The sequence below is a fragment of the Alnus glutinosa genome, chromosome 13 (assembly GCF_958979055.1).
Source record: "Alnus glutinosa chromosome 13, dhAlnGlut1.1, whole genome shotgun sequence".
In the NCBI taxonomy this organism is placed as follows: Eukaryota; Viridiplantae; Streptophyta; class Magnoliopsida; order Fagales; family Betulaceae; genus Alnus; species Alnus glutinosa.
The window spans coordinates 8765871-8789150 of NC_084898.1; the positions used below are offsets into that span (position 1 = coordinate 8765871).

The following is a 23280-nucleotide window of genomic DNA, read 5'->3' on the forward strand; positions in this document are numbered from 1 at the left end:
GCCCCGCATTGGTGACACCTTGAGGTACACAAGGTCACCAACTTCAAATTCAAGCTTGTGGCGATGCTTATCCGCATAACTTTTCTGTCGGCTTTGGGCGGTCAGCATCTGCTTCCGAATGAGTGCAATCTCCTCTTTTGTGTCTTGCATCATTTCTGTGCCTAATAATTGTCTTTCGCCAACTTCATCTCAATATAGTGGCGATCAACATTTGCACCCATACAAGGCTTCATACGATGACATGCGAATAATTGCTTGAAAGCTATTGTTGTAAGCAAATTCAACTAATAGCAAGTATCGATCCAACTGCCCTTGATGTCCAACACTCACAACTTAAGCATATCCTTGAGAGTTTCGAAAAATAAAGAGACTTTTAATTTAACGTGCGTATGTGTAACTTGTAACAAAATATTGTAAAAGCGGAATTTAAATGAAACAAATATTTTGTTAACGAAGTGGAAACTCAATTAAGAAAAAAACCACTCCGGGGCAGCCAATCCTAGGATATCCACTATTCAGAAGATAAAGCTAGTTACATAGCAGTAGCATTCACATACCATTATGCAGTAGTCGTACCTTGAACTCTGTCGCATAACCCAATGCGAACGCTTCCCAACCAAGTCACCTAAATTATACTCTCTAAGCACAATGGAATTCAATACTAAATTCTTACAAATTACATGCCTAGAGGCCTCTATTTATAGGTTACAAAAGACCTAAATCAAGTCTGGAACGATTTTCTCTAGGCAGCATCTGAACGGTAACTAAGGGCGTCTGGACGGACAACTGTGCAACCGGCTTTCCAAATTCACTAATATTCTTTCCTAAATAGGGTCGCGTTAGAATGGTGTTGCCCTAGCGTCCGGACGGTTGCACTCCTGCTGCACGCAATTTCCATAATAAAATCTGAGCGTCTTGACAGTGGAGACTGGAGTCCAAACGGTTGCAACTCTTCTGCACGTCTTGCCTTATCAAGGATAGCATCCAGACGGAATGACTACGTCGTCCAGATGGTTGCAGCTGTCTTCCCATATCTGTGTTTGGAAAGGAAATCCTTTTACTTGTCAAACACTGAAAGGTGTCCGGACATGTTGCTGAAACGTCTGAATGGATGTAACCTGGAACAGTTCGAAGCTTTTGGACATAGATGGGAGTCCGGATGGAAAGTTCTCGTAGTTCAGACGGATGTTGCTTGACTGATGAGCTTCCAGACAAAATACCATGTCGTTCGGATGGATGCAAGGGACTTTCATTGTCCTGCAATCCGCACAAAATCTTCTTGAAGCACATAACTGAAATGTAGACTCCAAATATAAATAGCATCCCTGATAAATAAGCAACATTACATAGAAGCGATTTTGTCCAACAAAATTCAGTCAATCACAAACTAACAAGTTGGAATGGTTCTCTCAGATTGGCCATTGGTTTACGAATGGTATGCGGTGCTAAAATTTAGCTTAGTCCCCATTTCCTTCTGCAATCGCTCCCAAAAATTCGATGTGAACTTTGGATCACAGTCTGACACAATGGAGATAGGCACTCCACGTAGCCTTACAATCTCCCGCACACACATCTCTGCTAACTTGTCCAGTGAATCTGTAATCTTGATGGGGAGGAAGTAGGCACTCTTCGTGAGTCTGTCAATAATGACCCATATGACATCTTATCGGATTGGTGCTCTTGGTAGACCAACGACAAAATCCATACCTATTTGGTCTCATTTCCACATTGGCACTTCGAGAGGCTGAAGTTGCCCAGTTGGCCTTTGGTGTTCAGCTTTCATTAGTTGACACGAAAGGCATTGTACAATGTACTCAGTTACATTACTCTTCATGCCACACCACCAAAATTTCTTTTTCAAATCCTGGTACATCTTATTGTTGCCGGGATGAACAATGTACCGTGTCTAATGGGCTTCAGAAAGAATGTCTCTTTTCAACTCAGCATCATTAGGAATAACTGTTCTCCCATTGCTAGTCTTCAACGTTCCCTCTACAGTGAGATAGAACCCAAAGGCTTCTCTACATCTGGTTCTACCGATGAGATCTTGCAGCTCAAGATCATTTTCCTGTGCTTATCTGATTTTCTCCAGACTTTGTGGTTGTACCACAAGGGTTGCCATGATTGGTGGACCACCAGCCATCACTTCATCAATCTGGACAATGGCAAATTGTTGCAACAGCTAGTCCATGAGCACTTCTGGATTGGTCTAGCCATCAGAAGACTTTAGGCTTAGAGTATCAACCACTGCATTAGCTTTAGCAGGATGATAGAATATCTTACTATCGTAGTCCTTTAGCACTTCAAGCCATCTACGCTGCCTCATATTTAAAACTCTCTATGTAAAAATATACTTGAGGCTTTGGTGATCAGTGTGAATTTCACACTCTTCACCATAGAGGTAGTGCCTCCATATCTTTAAATCGTAGACAACTACTGCTAACTCCATTTCATGAATAGGGTAGTTCTTCTCATCATCCTTCAGTTGCCTTGAGGCATAGGCCACAACCCTGCCTTTTTGCATAAGCACACATCCAAGTCCTTTCTTTGATGCATCTGTATAGACCACATACCCAACTGACTCCATGGGCAGTGTAAGCATAGGTGCACTTACGAGTCTTCTCTTCAATTCTTGGAAGCTTGCTTCACACTTTTCACTCCACTCATATGGGGTATTCTTCCTTGTGAGGGCGGTGAGTGGCCCTGACAATGCGGAGAATCCCTCAATGAATCTCCAATAGTAGCCTACTAGACCCAAGAAACTTCGGATCTCCTGAACGTTCGTAGGTCATTCCCACTCAACAACAGCCTTTACCTTTGCTAGATCGACTGCAAGTTCGTTCTTGTTCACAACATGACCCATGAAGGACACTTCTTCCAACCAAAACTCACATTTCTTGAGTTTGTGAAACAACTTCTTCTCCCTTAGCACTTCCATCATTGTCTTCTAGTGCTCTTCGTGTTCAACATGATTAGCTGAGTAGACTAATATATCGTCGATGAACACTACAACAAAGTAGTCCAAGTACTCATGGAATACCTAATTTATTAGGTCCATGAATACCGATGGTGCGTTAGTCAAACCGAATGGCATTACGAAAAATTGATAATGGTCATACCGTGTTTGGATTGTTGTCTTCTGCACATCTTCTTCTCGTACCTTGAGTTGATGGTATCCCGAGAGAAGATCTATCTTCAAGAATTCTGAAACTCCCTTGAGTTGATTAAACAAGTCTTCAATTCTTGATAAGGGATACTTGTTATTAATTGTCACCCGGTTTAGCTCACAGTAATTTATGCACAGCAGCATAGACCTGTCCTTCTTCTTCACAAATAGCACCGGTGCTCCCCACGGTGACACACTTGGAAGAATGAAACCCCGATCAAACAACTCTTGAAGCTGCTCCTTCAATTTTCTTAATTCTGTTGGAGCCATACGATACGGTGCCTTTTGAATAGGCTGAGTTCCCAACACCAAGTCAATGGTGAACTCGATTTCCTGATCTGGTGGCAATCCCGTGACTTCTGTAAAAACCATCTAGATAGTTGCATACTATCGAAATATCTTCCAGCTTCGACTTGACTTCGGGTTTGGCTTGAACATAAGTCAAATATGCTTGTGCACCATCTCTAACACTCTTTATTGCTTGAACGACAAAGAGAAGTAGTGGAGTAGCTTGTACCCGTGACCCGTAGAATTTAAAGTCTTCTATACCTTGAAGTCAGAATGCCACTTCCTTCTTGCGGCAATCTATGTTTGCTCCATACTTGGGTAGCCAATCCATCCCCAGAATGACATCAAAGCCCAACATGCTAAATATAGTTAGTTTCGTTGGCAGAGTCTTTCCTCCTATAACAATTTGATAGTTGTCCACACATTTCCTACAGGGTACAGCGTCACCAATAGGAGTGGCCATGCATATGTTCTGTTCTAGGGGTTTGGTGCTCAATTTGCACAGCATCACATAAGTCGACAAAATGAAGGAATGGGTAGCACCCGAATCAAACTAGATGCAAGCTACGCTACCAAAGAAAGGAATTGTACTTTTGATTACTTTGGTGGCGTTCGCTTCAGCTTCGACATTGCCCAGTGTGAGTGAGTACACCCTTGCTTGAGCAGGTTGTCTAAGTCCCTTGGCTCCTTGCAGACATTGTAGGGCAATTTCTAACATGGTGGCCTAGCTTGCCACACCCAAAACATACACCCAAACCCAATCTACAAGGTCTTAGATGTTGCCTTCCACACTTGCTACACTAAGTAACATTGTAGCTAGCTCGGCTCTCTGAGGCATTCCTTCTCCCAAAGAATCCGAAACCATTACTAACAGATTGTTTCTTTGACGAAGGTGGAGGAGGGGGTGCTTCCTATTCACATAGTCAGCAACTGCTTCCTCGATCCCTCTCTCAACAATGGTAGTAGTGTGCACCATTTTGGTGTAACTGGTAATGTTGAGGAAAGCGATCCTCTCTTTGATTCTCAGCATCAGGCTGTCAAGAAACCTTTTAGCCTTGGTTTTCTCATCAGGGATGAGGTGTGGAGAATACCTCGATAGCTTCAAAAGCTCAGCCAAATACTACTCGACTAACATGTTTCCTTGCTTCAAGTTTTGGAATTCTTGGGCACATTGTTGTCATTGTGCTCGAGGGAAGAATCGGTCATTGAATTCCTTCTTGAACCGATCCCATGTAATTTGGACATTAGGGCCCAACTCTTCAGCTAAGACGACTTTAGTGGACTTTCACCACTACTTGGCTTCTTTGTCCAGTTCAAGTCCCGTGTAGTCAACCTTTTGACTATCATTACAACTGAGTGCATCAGCAAGGTCCTAGAAATTTGTAATCCAGTTATTAGGTGCTAAAGGCCCAACACTTCCATCAAACACTAGTGAGTTGTGTCTGAAGAAGTTGGCAGAAGAGCAACCGACCGTCTCATGGCGTTTGCCCAATCTAGGCATGGCGGCCATCATGGTCGTCATGAATTGAGTAGCATTGGCCCAAAATTGAGCCATGTCGAGCATATGAGAAGGTGGAAGAGGTGGTGGAAGAGATAAGTTACTGCTATCCCCATCACCAATAGACTATTCTTCCTCATTGTGTATCGGTAGTCTTTGTCTAGGTGGCATAACTCTGTGCGAGACATTGAAGTCAGCCTACAATGTGAGAGTGGAAGAGGTGCCACATAAACAAACACGGGTTATCTTAAATGCATTACAATAAACATGCAATGCACACAAGAATTCCTATTTAGGTTTTCATGCCTTTGTTGTAAAAGCTTTTAGAATCCTAAGGCTTTGATGTTACCCTTAGACTCTAACACAACTCTAGACTTCCGCTTTTCCTAACAACCCTCAGAGCTAATTGCTATGATACCATTAGCTATGACGACCCATTTTATTTTATTTTTTTATTTTTTTTATAAAAAATGGAATCGCATAGTGGCATGACGGATTTGTCACAAAGCCAACTCATAATACACATCCCATAATATGTACCTAATATATCAGAGATAACAACTATGCAGTGGAAACTAATTTTCATAAACTATCATGTGTTAATTACATCAATTGAGCCATATAACCGTCTATCTGTTTAAGGCTTAATTACAATAATCATACAAAAAAATGGTTGTACAAAACACATGTCACAGGCGACACAAGCCATATATCAAAATGCTTATATAAAATACGAATTATCCATAGTCCAATAATTACAATCATCGCGATAAGCATCAGTCGTAATAGCCTAAATACATTGCCACAGGGTCCTCATCGACGTCTGCGGTACCTGCAACCAAAGCATTAGCATCTACATGATCTTGGTGGTAACCACATTCGCATAGGTGAAAGTATGAGTCCACCAACTCAGTAGTATAAGACACACTGGTTTTCACAAAAAGCCAATCCATTTAATTCTACCGTATGTTTACAATAACAGCTACCAGTAGCATGATGCTTCTATTTTAAAAACGTTTCGTAGCTGTAAGTGTAAACATAGGTACACATAAATAGGAAAATCTTACTACATTATACACACATATCAATGATCTCATTGCTTGGTTATACGAGCATACATATATTCTACAACTTCGGAGAATATAAGTATATAGACACATCCAAATATGAAGCTCAACGACATCATATCTCAATCATACAAGCATACAGATATTCCACAACTTCGGAGAATATAAGAATACAGGCACATCAAGACATAACATCAATCATATATGAAAACCATTGACATCATAACCTAATCATACAAGCATACATATATTCCACAACTTCAGAGAATATACGTATACAGGAACATCCAAATATGAAGCTCAACGACATCATATCTCAATCATACGAGTATACAAATATTCCACAACTTCGGAGAATATAAGTATACAGGCACATCAAGACATAACATCAATCATATATGAAAACCATTGACATCATAACCTAGTCATACAAGCATACATATATTCCACAACTTCAGAGAATATGCGTATACAGGCACATCCAAACTAGACATCATTCAAATCATATGTAAACTAGTCGAATAGAAATATACATATGCTCTTTCCCAGTAAGACACATAGGCATATTAATACGTTTAGCATCAAAATCTCATAAACCATCATTAAACTCATGCCATGCATGCCATCATAATAGGAGACAACTTTGGCTTATATTAGCATCATAATAGGGGACAACTTCGGCCTATACTATTCATTATGGAAACAACTTCGACTTCCTTCACTTTCATTATGGAGATAACTTCGGCCCATTTTATTTTTACTTTTACATTGGAGGCAAATTCGGCTCCACAATCATTACATATATACATTCATGCTCATGCTTCATGCTTTCATACTTTCATGTTCAAATCAAATCATGTTCTTCACATACATTTTTCTAACACATCATGAAATCTTGACTTCACATAAAAGCTCATCAAATCATATCTTAAAACATCATTTCATATTTATCTCTCAAATCAAGTAAACATCTTCAAAGAATTTCTCAATATACATAAAAGTATTGAAAACGTCCACAAGCATATATCTAAAATAACATTGGCTCGAAGTAATCAAAACATATTATTTTCTCAACATAAATCACTACAAGTTCTCAGCGAGTAAAATACTCACTTTGGCTACTTGGTTTATGGCTTAACAGTGAATCCTCTACAAAAGCTGTGTAATGTATCGTTGTATTAACACATTGCATGATACATTAACAACAACATAACATTTCCAACTCTAAACTCCCAACTTGCTCTTGAATTGTTCAAGGGCTAGACCTATGGATAACTCATAGAATTTCTAGAGTTCCATTTGACAACCTAGTAACTAACATTGCTAATCCATAAGATTTACTTAGGGTTAGACATAAAAAATCACCATTTAAACTACTACAACAAAAGCTAGGGTTTTGAGGTTTTACCTTAAAATCCACCTAAACGTGACCTAAGGCTTGGAGATGATTGAGAACACTCCAAAGTTTACAAAACCTAAAAAACATTGAGAGATTAGACTCAATCCTTCAAAAATCAACCCAAAATCTAGAGAGATGAATTTTCGGATTTACCTAAAGTCAAACAGTGAAAACGTAGATCTTGCTTTGTAGATCACGTTTCTGAAGTCGTATTTGAGATCGGAGGCTTAAATCTTCAAGGATCAAGGGTTTTAGGCAAAAACCCTATGAGAGAGAGAGAGAGAGAGAGAGAAATTTGTAGAAATTGCCATTTAGCAATTTTTTTATACAAGCCTGTCCGGACACTCGTTTTAGGAGTCGCAAATGGGAACTTTCTGTAAGTCCCGTTCGGACACACGCATGTGTTGATACTTTCTGGAAGTCCCGTCCACAAGTCTATTCGTACACAGCTGCGGACATGGGTTTTCTGCCAAGTCCGCCCAAACACCAAAATGGGTCCATCCAGACACACTTCACATAAATTCTTCTTTGAGTATTTTCTAAGTGTTTACTTCCCATTTTCTCCTAATCTCTTACTTAATTAGTCTATTTCTTGTTCTGAGTGTCTAATTAACTTCTTGGACATTACATTATGACTCGAGGTGGAGAAACCATCCTAATTTCTCCTAGGACGCTCCACCCATGGGAAATTCAGCCCCACAATGTCAAGAACTGCACAATCAAGTATATCTGCAGTTTAGTAATCAAGTTTTCCATCCACCATCCGATTTCCATCCTCCCCACCATCAATGGCAATTATCTCCATATAGTGCCGGATTTGAAGATATAGTGTTGGCGGCTCTTAGCAACCTTGCTCAATTGCTGCATTCCAAGTCTTAATCCCTAGCCAAGCTAGAATTCCAAATGGAGTTGACAACTAATGCACTCAATCAGATAGAAGAAGCGGAGTTTTGGAGTCAATCAGAGGTCGATCATATAGAACAATATATGATTGATGAAGATGCTTCAAGTAGTTCTCATGATGAACTAATCCAGGCCAACATCCCACTGAGCAGTGAGAGGATAATTGACAACGAGATGGAAGAAAGGAGGAATGAGTTGGTTCTGACTTTTGAACCCCTATAAGATTCAATTCCACATCCAGTTCCTCTTGAGATGGAATATGCACCCAAGATACCTTTTCTTCAAGATCTCGAAGAGCCTATTGAGAAAGTGGGAGTACAGCTGAACATCTTCCATGCCACCTAGCAACCGCTGTCTAAGAAGGAGTGTTTCTTCCTAGAAATACTGAAACAATTTGTTGAAGACTCACATCCTGGCATTCTGACTAAGGGTTGTTTTGCATCTTGAAGAGTATGGCTGAAGACGTTAAACTCAGCGCATATGTGAGGCAACCCACTTTCTTTTTGTCTTTTTCTTTTTGTTTATTTTTATTTTTTCTTACTAACACTTCTCCTATTGCTTTTCATGATATTTATTTTTATTACAGAGCTGGAATAGTGCTTTATTTTTTAGGACATGCGTTCTTGTGTCAAAGTTTGGGGGAGTACTTTCACCCCAGCTTTTTCTTTCAACCCGGTATTGTATCTTTATCTATACATTGAGGACAATGTATCGTTTAAGTTTGGGAGTAGGAAACACATTTTGCTGTCCAATTATACATATTGTGAATGTCTGATAATGTTATTTCTAAGAATTGGGTTGAACTTTAACTATGATTTAGATTTCATTGGCGAGCTTAAAATTTTGAACACATAATCATTTCATTAGGGAATCTAAGTCTTGGCACTTACCTTTGGTACATGAGAATTCATATGTTTCACTTTGAACTTGAATAAGCACATTAGCATACAACTTGTGAAGTATGACATGGGAAACCGGTTCTCTATTTTCAATATCTTGGAGTGAGGTGATGACTATCCTTAGCATGAGATTGATAAAAAAAAAAAAAAAAGAAAGGGAAAGTTGAATTCTTCACTGAGTAACTGGACCTCTTGCCTCATTAAGCATTGAGTGTTTACGTCAAAAAGTGAGAACTTTGGATTGATTAATAATATGGCTAAGTTTAGCTTCGTAGCCTTTTTCACTCGAGTTAGAAAGTCTTTGTGGTGTTTTACAAAATTATCTACCTTGGGAGTCATTGGCCTAACACTCGATACATGGATCAATTAGAAAGCTTAAAGGAGCTAAGCATTGCACAGCCTGATAAAAAGAAAAGAAAAAAAAATGAATAATATCATCATGCCTTGGTATTTCATCTAATAGGGATCCCAATGAATTTTGAGGTATTGGATCATCTACATTGGAATTAATTTGAAGCCTCATAAATTGTGTGTTAGTTCACTTTACACCAATTTGGATTTGCGATACTTCAATTAGATAAGGGAATTCGAGGGTAACTGTTGGGAATAATACAACTCAGACCAGCTCACTCAAAAAGGTTGTGGGCCACCAGGCCCATAATTGGCCATGAGTGGAACCCTAATTAAATATTAGGTCAAGCAGTTAAAAATTGCAGAGTCAGAAATTTTTTATCCAACTACAAAGAGAAATAAGAAGAGATCATTCAAGTGTTCATTCAGCTTTAATCCAAGCCAGGGTGGCCGTAAGCCACCCCGATCCAAGCTAAGGTGGCTGTGAGCCACCCAGTCCAAGCAGGGTGGTCTCGAGCTACCCTAATCCAAGCCTGCGTAGCCACGAGGCACTCCTAGAGGTTCGGGGTGGCCTTAACCAACTTTGAACTTGCACGACCACCCCAAATACACTTCAGGGGTGGCACACAACCACCCCCAGGTTTGAGGTGGCCTGGAAGCCACCCATAGAGGTGGCGCCGACCACTTCCGGGTGTGGATCGCAGGCCACCCCCTCTATTTTTCCTTCTTTTTTTTTTTTTCTTTTTTTTGAAAATTTTTTTTATTAAATTATTGGTTTAGGGTATTTCTATCTTTAAACAAAATTTAACATCTAAAAATTGAATATTCCATTCAATTTAATGAGATTCCCTAACGGAATGGGGGTAAAGGTGCAAAAATGGTAGTTATATGCTCTCTTTTGGTCGATGTGTCAGTTCGTGGTGGCGTGTTGACAATGGCCACTAGTTCATAAGAGAAAAAGTAATTACCCTTAACATTTACCAAACTTGGTTTCGTATGATATAAGAGTTGGAGTCCAGCCTGAGATAGAGGGAGTGTTCACAAGTTTATGAGATTTGCTAGGAAGGACCCTGGGTCTCAAAAGTAGGTGATTGTGGTGTCCCACATTGCATGAGTGTGGGGAAAAGGGTGTGCTAATATAGAGCACGCTTTCTCCCTCTAAATGGTATGATGCCTTTTGGAGTAAAACTCAAGAACAAAACTGTGCATTCTTGGCCCAAAATGAACAATATCATACCACTTAGAGTGTGCTGTTACATGGCTAGGATAATGAATTATAATGAGAGTTTAGTTTTGATTGTAGTAGAAACCTTTGCTTCAAGGAATTTCCATAAAATGAACTCTTCATAAAATAGGGTTTTGAAAAAATCAAAGAACTTTATTAAATGAATTCACAAATCATTTTAGTTATTTGATATAATATTTAATCCAAATGAAGATCAAAAGAAAACATGAATGTCATGCATGTAGCTCTCATTTTACACTTTATGTCTGTTAAAGCATTTTCTAAATTAATAGGTATACATATTTATTTTTTGTTTTGGAATGTTTTAAATGGAAGGTATTAAGGAGCATTAAATGAAGAGACTCTCACATGGGAAAAAGAGAAATTTTAGTTGGCATTTATAAGGACCAATACACTTTAAGCATTTAAAGTAATATTTGGGTGTATGCACTTATGTGTATACTCTAGTACGGTGCGAAGCATTGGACGCACGTGATGATGAGTGCCAAATATTGTATATTTGGACCCTTTAATTTGCTTGTGCTAAATCTTTAGCTTTGGTATTTTCTGATTTTTTTTTTGGTTAGTTTTGGTGTTTTAGTGTTTTGCAGGTCATTGAGAGAAAATAACGATTTTTATGTGGAATTGCAAAGAAACAGAAAAACAAGTACATTCTGATATGTTGACTCGAGCACATCTCTGCCCACGAGCTAATTCCAAAAGAAAAATAAAAATAAAAAAGAAAAAGCTATTTTGTAGAAGACCAAAAAGAAATGAAAGAAAAAGAAATAAAAATTGAAGAAAGCCAATGTGCGTGGGATCAAATAAAAGAAAAGAAGAAAAGAAAAGTGGGATAAGAAAAAGATGAAAGTGAGGGTAGAGGCGTCATTTTTGGTCTTTTGTTTCTAACCCAAGCAACACCATATAAAAAGGGAGCTTTTCTTTTGTAAAAAAGGGAGAATGCGTGTGGAGAGGCGCAAGCCTACAGCCTCCAATCGAGAGTCTTCTTCTTTGTATGTTTTCTTTTATTCTTTGTAAGACTCTTAGTTTTTAATAAAGTTTAGCATGTTACTTTTAGTCATGAGAGACTAAAACTTCAATTAAGGTTGAAGATGAAGCCTCGCCATTGATTAGATTTTGTATTTTCATGTTTTGTTCGTATAATCTGAATGTATGTTCATTTCAATTCAATTAAATGATTAAAACTCTTTTAGTTGATTGTTTCAATTAATATATGTGTAAACATTGGATATTCAATATGTTTCATCCAACAGATACATTGAATCTTTCGATTAAGTTTGGATATCCATTGTGATTTGTTAATCAAATGGATACATTGGATGGTTTTAAATTAAATTAGATATTCATTGTGATTTGTAGAAAGAATTGATTCATTGAATCTTTAAATAGGCAATTTTATGAAAATTAGAACCTATAATTTTTCATATGAGCAAATGAACACCAATTTCTCCAGTTCAAGGTTTGAATCAAAGTCAAATTTTTACAACCCGAACTAGAGCAAACATTCTGATTTCTAGTGGCAAGCTCAAGCCATGGGAAATTGTGCTTCCCAATTTCATGAACTACACCATCTTGAATATTCGCAGTTCGAAAATCAAGTCCTTCATCCTTCATCATATGATCATTTTCCTCAACAATCTTCATTGGAAGACACGCTGAAGGAATTTATGGAGAAAACTAGTCAATCCACCATTCAAGTACCACAACCAGAGTCATCATTGGAAAAGACACATTCAAAGCTTTCATACACTCAAATAGCCAAACTATACAAGAGCTTAAGAATGTCACCATGGTTGATAGGCCAGCCATTCAAGAGATCGAAGATGCCACTATGGCCAACACTTCAGCAATTGAAAGGTTGGAAGGACAGCTTGATTGTCTGATTGCTGAGTTAAACAGAATGGAGGAAGAAGAGCTTCAGAGTCAGTTGATGGCTGAACGACACTACATGATTGATGGGGATGATTCCAACAATCCTCATCATGAGCATGTCCAAGCCACCACCACACTTGAGAGTGAAGAAGTTGTTGAGGAGATTGTTAATGAGCGAAGTCTGGAAAATCATTTTGAAGAGAGCTGTGCTCAATCCAAATTTGATTTGGACATGGTATGTGAGCAAGTTGAGGCCTTATGGGATTCCGCTCCTGAGATACGACCTGAGAATGGGGAAAACACTAAGATATCATTTCCTAACACATCTTCATTAGCAGTTGAGGAAATAGAGAAAGACGAGCATTTGGAGTCTATTGAGCACCTAAAGCAAATTGAGCCCTCCATCAACTCCAAATTTGTCCAATGACAAGGAAGTGAGTACTGAAGCTCATTCATTCATCACAATCCCTCTTAAGACACTTCATAAGCCCCAAGCTTCAATTTTTCAATGTCTCAAAGAGCCATCTTATGCCAAAATTCTCAAGGATTTATGCACAGAAGTGCGCAGATCTAGAAACCATCTTCCTAAGAAGATCCATCGAAGTAAGCAAGTAGACTATCTAAGATGGCGAAACATTCTTTTAGAAGGCTATCAAATTCTAAAGAAGAAAGGGTGGAAGGGATTGGTTGGACATCCAAATGATCGGAGAAAGCACTGTAAAATTTCTTTTCCATTTTACTTTCTTCACATTTTCTTTCTTTCCTTTTTCATTTTCTTTCTTGTCATTTTATTTTTGACAGCAATTAATCTCTTGATCTTTGTTCCTATGTGACAGTATTGCTGTTAGTTTTTGACAGGAGTTTTGGTGTATAAGTTTGGGGGATGCCCTGATCTTTTTCCTACTCGGATTTTCCTTCCTTTTTGGTAACGTATTTCTACACTACACATTGAGACAATGTATAATTCAAGTTTAGGGGTATGGAAAAACACTTTTTCTATTTGTTTGTTTTTCTATTTTTATTTGACTTTTTGTTCTAGAATTTTTTTTTAAAAAAAAATATTAAAAATTAAAATATTGTGCTATGTTGTTGATTGAGTATGATTACATCGCAATTGTGGTTTGTATGTCATTGGTTGGTTTAACATCTTGAACATTCCATGTTATTAGAAATCTGAATCTTTTAACTCATCTGATAGATTAGAGAGACTTTACTTGTTTGAGTTATTTATCACAAGCACATTAGCATAGGGTCTGTGAGGTATGGGATTTGAATTGAGGAATGTGTGCCTTGAGATTTGTAGGATGATTTGTTGATAAAACCTTAGCTTAAATTCAAAAAAAAAAAAAAAAAATTAGTTTGAGTTCTCATTGAGTAATTGGAACTCTTGCCCCACTAAGCATTGAGTGTTTGCGTAAAAAGATGAGAAATTCAATTTGGTTGATTGTATGGCTAGTTTGGCTTTGTAGCCTTTTTTACTTGAGTAATTAAACCCTTAGGGATGTTTCTACATCTAGTGCCCTAAAACCATCTGATTTGTGAGTCACTGGCCCAACACTCCTTACATAGGTAAATCAAGAAGCTTAAGAGAGTCAGGCATTGCACAACCTACAGTGAGTGGCGTGAGTGGAAAGAGAAATCGAGAGAGGAGAGAGAAAAGGGTAATTTTAATATTTGTTTATTCTTTTGGTGAGTGAATAGTGATCATTATTGTTGGTGAGTACTATTCACTCGCCAAAACTTTTTGGTTATAGTAATGAGGTTGCTAGGAGTATTTTTGTGTATTTTCACCAAATTGCCTCACCAAGTTGATAAGGCTGGTAGGAATGCTCTTACGTGCATTTTGAGAAGCTTTGTAAATAGTATTTTTGTAAACAACGAGTTAGAAAAATGGTGAGTTTTGTTAGTTGGTTTAAATTGGGCCAATTGAAATGGGTTCCGTTAAACAAGTGGCTAACCCATTTGTTGTATAAAGATAGAGAAATGATTTTTTAAAATCTCTTGTACACTCATGTGGGTCTTGTAGATCTAATGGTTGATTTAAAAACGAGATGTATAGGAGATGTACAAAAGATGTACATGGAACATGTCTCATAAAGATATTCCCAAAATTGTAAGAAAGGTAGAAAAATAGTTGAGAATAATTCAATTGTTAGAAGGTTCAAGTATCCTCCAAATACTTCATTTCAACACAAGTTTCCATCATTCTGGCCTATTCATTCTATACATTCACGCAATTCATTTATTCCTTCCATTGTTCTTATTACCATTCATAAAAAAAAATAATAATAATAATAAAAATAAAAATAAAAATTCCTAGCATTGCTGGACTGATATCTTCATTTTACGTACAAACTAATGTCGGCCAACGTTTCTCCATTGCTCAGAAAACAAACAAACAAATAAGCCAACATTTGCTGGTGGCTCACGGAGCCTTAAACTTTCTAGCGTTGCGATGAGTTCATTACACATAACTTTGCCAATTGAGACATAGCCGTGAAAGAGGAACCACCCTCAGTCAAAGCCTTCTCCCCACTGATTTTGAGTTCCCTAACTCTATCCCTCATAGCCTTCCCTTCTTGGCCATCCATAACTTTCCTCACCATCATCTCAATCTCCTCCCTTCCCACCACTCCTTTAGTCGGTGCAATTTTCGAGCAGACAGCCACTCCTACCTCTTCCGCTAGCATCGTAGCATTCATCATCTGCTTCGCATACAGAGGCCAAGCTATCATCGGCACGCTGCTTAGTATACTCTCCAATGACAAGTTCCACCCGCAGTGAGATAAGAACCCTCCCGTAGATGGATGCCGCAGGATGTCCGATTGTGGTGCCCACTGCGTGATCCCCAATCCCAAACGGTGGGTTCGCTTCAAGAACCCATCAGACAAGTAGGCTAACGCATCATCACCTCTGTCAGCGAACACATCCTTCTTGCTGGGTGGGTGTAGCACCTGTAACAAATTCTCTTTAAATTAAGCATAACCGGTAGATATGTATGCGAGATGGTAAAAAAAAATCATTTCTTTAACTGGTATGCCACCCATATTTATTGTAATTTAAATTAAACATAATTATGAGTGTTCAATAACTTATTTTAAATAAACATTAAGTTGTAGAATCAAATAATTAGACTTGATGGGATGAATAAATAAGGTGAAATTTTAACTGAGGCTATTTGGCCAAGCAATAAATAAAATTGTGTAGCATCAATAAGGCTAATGTAGGCATAGGTTAATTTTATATAGGAATTAAAAAATATATTTTAGCTCCAAGAATTGTAACTTATTTTGTAATTACGCCTTCAAACTTTAAAAAATGACATGTCAAATTTGACACTTTTTTATTTTTATTCCCAAATTACCCTTCAAAATATATATATATATATAACCATTTGAAAAATAAAAAAATAAGGGGACTAATATGAAAAGGGCACCCCTTTTTGGTGTTTCCAATTTTATTTATTTTTATTTTTTTGAAAAGTACACATATCCCCCTTAAATTATCAATGTTCTCCCCTCCCAAACTACTAATTGTGTCGATGTCCCTCCTCAAACTACCAAAACATGTCATTGTCCTCCCTAAGACCAACAAAAAGATAAAAATGATCTTATAAATTTTTTTAAAAACAACTAAAAAAATTAAAAAAAAATAACATTTAAAAAAAAAATAAAAAAATAAAAGAAAAAACGATTTTTTTAGTGATTTTTTTTTTTAAAAAAAAGAATATATTTTTTTTAGAAAAAAAAAGAAAAAAAATAAATGAAAAGTATATAAAAAATTAAAAAAAAAAGAAAGAAAGAAAAACCCGTTTTATTTTTTTTTATTTTATTTTATTTTTTGTTTTTTTGTATAAATTTTTGTTCTTTTATATTTTTTTGATAATCTTTTTTGTTTTTTTTTTTTTAAAATATTAATCGTTTTATGAAGGGTATTTTTGTCATTAGGAGGGACATTGACATTTTTTTGATAGTTTAGGGGGAGATTGACACAATTGGTAGTTTGGGGGAACATTGATAATGAGGTATTAGTTTGAGCGGGTTACGTGTAATTATTTTATTTTATTTTTTAGTTTTTTACTAAATTTTTTTTTAAATAGTTTTTTTTTAATAACTTTAAGGGTATTTTAGAGATAAAAATTCAAAAATGTCTAATTTGACATGTAATGATAATATGTGAAGCCTTAATGTCATTTTTTAAAATTTTGAGACATAATTGTAAAATAGATGATAATTCAGGAGACTAAAATATAGTTTTTCCTTTTATATATCTTCTTTTTATCCAAATTTTATCTACCAAAAGTTGATGTGGAGTAATCTCCCAATTTAAAAACTTATTTTCATGTATCAAATACTTGGAGATCACGTTTCAAAAGTATATAAAAATTAGCCATGATAAAATTTTAGCATAATATTTGTTTTGTAAACTAACCCAATAAATCTCTGTTGGCTCAGCTCCAGCCCCCAAGCCAGCTCCGTGATTTGTAGAGCCGAAAGAACCCCAAGACTCCCAAACGCAATATTAAGCACAGACTCAACTGGTTGCTCGTCTACCCAATCCAACAGTTGGCTCCTCGAAGCCGGCGGTCCAACCGATCTGATCAGCGGCCCCACGACATTAACCGGTGCCGATCCATAGCTCTCTTCCTCTCTCATGGCATTAAGCGTCGCGGCATCTAGATCTTCCCACGTGTTCACCAAAACCCCATCGCTCTTACGCGTATTTGAACCCACATGAAGGAAGGAATGGTATTCCTGCTTTGTACGGTCCATCAATGGATTAACCACGTCTTGGGGCCGAATCGGCATGCAATTGGGGAGCCTTATCGGTTCTTTCTGAACAACGTACTCTCCTTCTATCTCCTTATCAAGGATTGGCGCGTATAACATCAACGCAAGGGGCCATGCAAAGCTAACAAACACGTACTTTAACATGTGAAACTCAACGGTGACATCCAGTACTGGAGTTCCAAAAATATCGACGACGAGGGCGATCGGGGTTGGCTTCAGGGTGGAGATTGCAGACCGGAGAGTTTCCCTGATTTTGGGCATCATGGCAGTTAGAAGCGTGAAGGTCGGAGTATTGGGTTGGAGTTGGCCGGAGAGGTCCACGGGTGGCAGTTCGACTATGTCTAGGAGTTTCTGGGCCTTGGCTGGTTGGATGAGCTGGGATTCGCCGGCTGTGGCTTGATATTCAAGGACGACAAAGAAGGTGACTCAGAAGTTGTGATTGGCGACAAGGCGATTGCCGAGCTCAATGTCACGGACAAGGTGGCCAACACCGGGGCTAGAAAGTATTACTGCATGTGGGTTTGAGCTTTCCATGGAGAAGATGTAAAACTACGCTGCATGAAATTAGAGAAGAGAATTTCGAGCAATTTAATAGAAAATCAAGTAGGTCCCATATTCGGGCAGATGCTTATCCACCGACAGATGCCCTAATTATTGAGTAAGTTAAAGAAGAATTTTCAATTCAAAAGATTTATTTTTCACTTTTGAAAAGAAATTTCCTTTCTGGAAAAATCAAAAGAACTCGTTAAAGAGGGAAACTTCACTTATAGTTGTCTATTTTTTTTTTTTTTATCTTTTTTTAAAAAATTGTATCTAAATTTTAGAAAGTGACAATTTAAGATATTTATTAATTGTTTAATTTTTTTTAATTTTAACCTTCTTTTAAATTTTTTTTTGTTAATTCCTATTAAATTTTTTAAAATACACTTACTCTTTTAAGAAGAAAAAAATTTGCTAGGATTTAGATGTTCATCAAAATTTAACAGAATTTTACAAAAATACCCATACTTGAATCTTTGAAAATTTTTATATTTATTTTTTAAAATAAATACAGAGGTATTTTGAAATTTTTTATAAGATTTAACAAAAAATTCTAACATATGGTTAAAATTGAAAAATATTTAAAAATAAATACCTTAAATTAACTTTTTTTAAGTTTAAATACTTTTTTAAAAAAATAATAAAAATAATGAATTATAAGATACATTAAGTTGGACTCACACATGTAAATACCCTACTCTATCTTGAGGTTGTGTCCCACTCGTGTTAAAAAAAAAAAAAAAAAAAAAAAAAAGGAGGAAGGATAAGTTTTAGTGTTTTACATGATGGGAAATGCTAAAGAGGAGACTCTCATCCCCCCTTTGTCACCCTCTTTTCCTTAAAAAAATTGGTTTTTATTAAAAAGTTGTCTCTAATGTCACATCAGAGACAACTTTTTAATAAAAATCAATTTTTTTATTATAAAAGGGTGATAAGGGAGGGATGAATGGAGGATGTGTAGAAGCTCTCTTACATGATTGACATCGGGTCAAGTGAAGACTCTATGATGAGTCACTGTCGATGGCACATGACACTAGAAGACTCTTTTACTTTGCATTTCTGATAGACATCACCAAGAGTACTGCACGACGCGGGCATGACTCTCCATTATATTTTTGGTCTTTGAATTTTAAAAATTTTATTTTTTAATTTTTGAGTTTTAATTTGTATTATAGTTATTATTTCAATTTTGAAAAAAAATCGAATTAATACCTCAGTTAAGTTTTTTGTCTAAAAACTAACGGCCTGTTACGTGTTAACTCTTGAAAATTAACACGTGTTGTAGTATAAAAAAAAAAAAAAAAGTCTTTAAAAACTAATTACAAAAATATTAAAAACTAAAAAAAAATTGAATTAAAAAAAGAAGAAGTGGGGTGGCTGACTTGACCGGTCTAGGGTGGTTCGATCACCCCATAGCAGAAAAAAAAATAAAAAATAAAAACTTCAAGGGCCACTTGGGTGGTTTGACCACCCCATAGCAGAAAAAATAAAGGGTTAAATACACTTCTGGTCCTTGAGTTTTGGAAACTTTATTTTTTAGTTCCTGAGTTTTAATTCGCATCACAGATGATACCTCAATTTTGAAAAAAGACCAAATTAGCACCTCAGTAAGTTTTCTGTTAAAAACTAACGGTGTGCCACGTGTCAACCCCTGAAGGTTGACACATGTCACAATATAACAAATTACAAAAAAAAAAAAAATCTTTAAAAATTAATTATAAAATAAAAAAAATAAAACTAAAAAAAAATTATTAAAAACTTTAAAAAAGAAAAAAGATAAAAGAAAAAGAAGAGGGTGGTTGAGGCACCCCCTTGGCCACCATGAGGGTGGCCAAGGGAGTGGCTCAGCCATCCCCATGACCACCCCCACGGCCACCACCCCTAAGGGCTAAAACCCTTGAATTATTAATATTATTATTATTTTTTTTATTTTATTTTTTACCATAGAGTGGCCAAACTACCCCGATGTGGTCTTTTGTTTACCAAAATATATTAATAATAAATAACCACTCGCAATAGGACAAATCCTTGTAGGGTAAGGCTATAAAGAGGGTGTCGAACCTCAAGGACTGCAGGGGTATTGTTATCAAATTTATGAAAATTAAAAATAACTAAAGAAAAATAAAAGATTGTTGATTTTATGATTAACTAAAGTGCATAAAATAAATGTAAAAGATAATTGAATTATAAGAGAGAGAAAGAGTAGAGTATTGACTTCACCGCTACCCGCACATCAATGGTTAATCATATTTAATTAGAAGAATAATCTATGCATGCTATAAATAAACAATAAGTTACCATATTAAAGAATAAGTATAATCCATCTTCGGTTGGCACGGATTGTCCACCTAACCACTAAGATGCGGTACGACCCGTCTTCCCTATGTATGGATTAGCTACGTCTTTAATAGGATACATACAATCAATGGAAAAGTATAACCCATTTTCGGTTGGTACTAATCATTTACCTAAATTACACTAAACTAGGGTGTAGTACGATTCGTCTTCCCTAAGCATGACCTATCTAATCCTCTTGATCATATGTCAATTAAACCCGTTGTATAATCATCATTCTCATAATCACAAAAAATAAGAATGATTTGAGTTCAATAAAGATAAAAACCTTTCTAAGACAAGAGAAGAATTATACCAATATTGATTATGAATTGAAGAACAATTGCATTAAAAGATGAAGAACAATATCAAATTGTAGCAATTCTCATAATTATACAACCAACATGCATAAACTAAAATTCTCTAAATTAAAATAGAATCAAACCATTATACTTGGATAGGGCTACATCAATACCCTACAAAGGTTTTTAGCCGCTCATTGTAACGCCCCGCTTTTACAAAAAGCGTAAGTGAAATTTTTTCGAATATTCACGTGACATTACTATCTCATCAGAGTTAATTATTGGCAACATAATATATATATAATACAGGCTTGGGAATTAAATAACACTTCAGAGTTTTTACTGAAATACCTCAAAATATATATATAAAGAAAGTCATCATGGTCATATAAAAGATAGTAGTTATGCCTCACAGGGCTCATATAATTATACAAGTCAAAATACTAAAGCTTAATAATTACATAACGGGAATATAAATATTGTCTCTGAACTAGGTTAATGAACTACAACAAGGTAGTTCCCAAAAAAAGAGTCAGTTTAGCCTCGAATATCAGCATCAGGATCCATCTAAAGGATTGGATAGTCCTGATATTCTTCTTCTTCATAACTTGATTTAGCACATAGTACAAAGAGAAAACAACAACACAATAAACTAAAGTGAGTCTACTGTTTCCCACAATAATATAAATGTTGATTTATTTAATAAATGCAACACAATGCAGATATGGCTTTATAATCACGTGTATATGTAATATATGATCCATGGTAGCTAATCATAGTCACAGATTGAATATATACATAACCATAAGACAGTAATATGACAGTTTTATATGCAAGGTTTAATTATCATCTTTTGCACTCCTTTCGTGATGGAACCAACGGTCCAGATTAGCGTGTTATGGAAGCCAACGGTTCCCATCACTTAAAGCTTTTTTGTTTGTTATTGGAATCCAAAGGTCCCAGCAGACTATGAGCCAAAGGTCATAGCCCGTTTATTTATTAAGTGTCACGGAAGCCAAAGGTTCCACTGACAGTCATCAACCCCCCGCTGTATACCAGCTTTGTTATTAACCAGTTTAATTAAAAATAGTAAACATGTAAATTCACATGCGCAAACAAACTAAATAAAGCAGTAAACACAATATTATGGAAAAATCCAACAGCTTCGTCCTCAGTAAGTATAGAGATACTTACTAGTTTGCTTCAACGATTATCCTCAAAAACTGCATAATCATAATCATGCAATAATAATAGATTAATTAAAGGTACTACAAAACAATTATTATCACTATATTTATTCTCAAGAAATTATTATAACAATTATTCTAATACTTCTATTTGTAAATTGGATGACGTAACGGTATTAATATTTGGTTCTCTTAATTATGGTATTAATCGTCATTTTAGATTATTGAGTAATGAAACATAATCAAATATTTTCTTTTACTAACCATTAGTTCCAACTAGTATATTTTTACATATAACTCACACACATACACATATACTTCTAAAATAATTCTTTCTACACACACACACACACACACACACACACACACATATATATATATATAATAACTCACACACAATCACCTTCTTCAAGCCCTCACTTTTATCAAAGTCCCACAATACTATATATATATATATATATAGATCACAAGTTATTAAACCCATAATCTCCTCAACACGCTCACTTGATTCACACTTAAAATACACTCATTCATACTGGAAATTCCAGCACACATTTCACACACAAATTTACTTCTTTCTTTCCTTCTATATCATGTACACATACTCACAACACACATTCAGCACTCTATTAATCAACACACACACATTTCAGCAGCTCATTCACACACAACCAGCATCACACACACTCTTCTTTGCTCCAAAACACATCTACTCTTCACTTATTAGGACAAGGACTGATTTAAAATTATTAAGCATTAAACACTCCATTTACCAGGTGGAAGCTTGGGTAAAAATCTGGAAAAACTCCTCTGTTCAAAGAAAACAAACACCAAAACATTAACATTCATTTATACATATAACTTCATGGCTATAGCTCCCTCTAAAAGAAGAGAGCCAACCATGGTTTAAAGGAATAAGTGCTGAATTTCAGAGAGGTAAAATGAAGGTTTACTTCCTGGAATTTGCACACAAATAACTAGAGAAGGAGTGAACTGGTCCAACACAGGATGTTCATTTGTACTAGAAATAAGGAAGGATTTCAGATGTTATTTTCTAGTGTTTTGTTGAGAAAGAAGAGGTGGTTTAAGGCTTCATTTCTGATTTCTAAGTGTTGGATTCATGTGAGAAATAAGAGAGTTTTTCTCCTTAGAGTTTCTACACTAAACAGGGAGGGAATAGAGAGCTTACGTGAGAAAGGGGAAGAGGGAGTTTGCTGGAGAATTTGCACCCTATTTGCTCAATCTATGACCCTATTTATAGAAGACTTGTAAGGCTGAGATTAAAATGGTACAAACTTTTCAATGGACGGATTTTTGACAGCTGGATGGAGAAGATCTTCAACAAATCAAATAAAATCTCATAAAATCATATAAGATTATTTAGCAAATATCTCATGTAATTATTACTATACCTAGTTCCTTTTCAACCAAACTAGAC

At 36.2% G+C, this 23280-nt stretch overlaps 1 protein-coding gene and 1 pseudogene across 1 annotated transcript; both read right to left on the reverse strand.

Moving 5' to 3' along the window:
- Nucleotides 1–1426: 1426 nt before the first annotated feature.
- On the reverse strand, nt 1427–3538 carry LOC133853874 (uncharacterized). The gene is made up of 3 exons (XM_062289897.1): nt 3161–3538; nt 2355–2773; nt 1427–1637 (listed from the first exon to the last, which is right to left on the reverse strand). The coding sequence occupies exons 1-3, from the start codon at nt 3536–3538 to the stop codon at nt 1427–1429; spliced, it is 1008 nt and encodes a 335-aa protein (XP_062145881.1).
- Nucleotides 3539–15133: 11595 nt separating this feature from the next.
- On the reverse strand, nt 15134–18013 carry LOC133853875 (anthocyanidin 3-O-glucosyltransferase 5-like; annotated as a pseudogene).
- Between the last annotated feature and the right edge of the window lie 5267 nt (nt 18014–23280).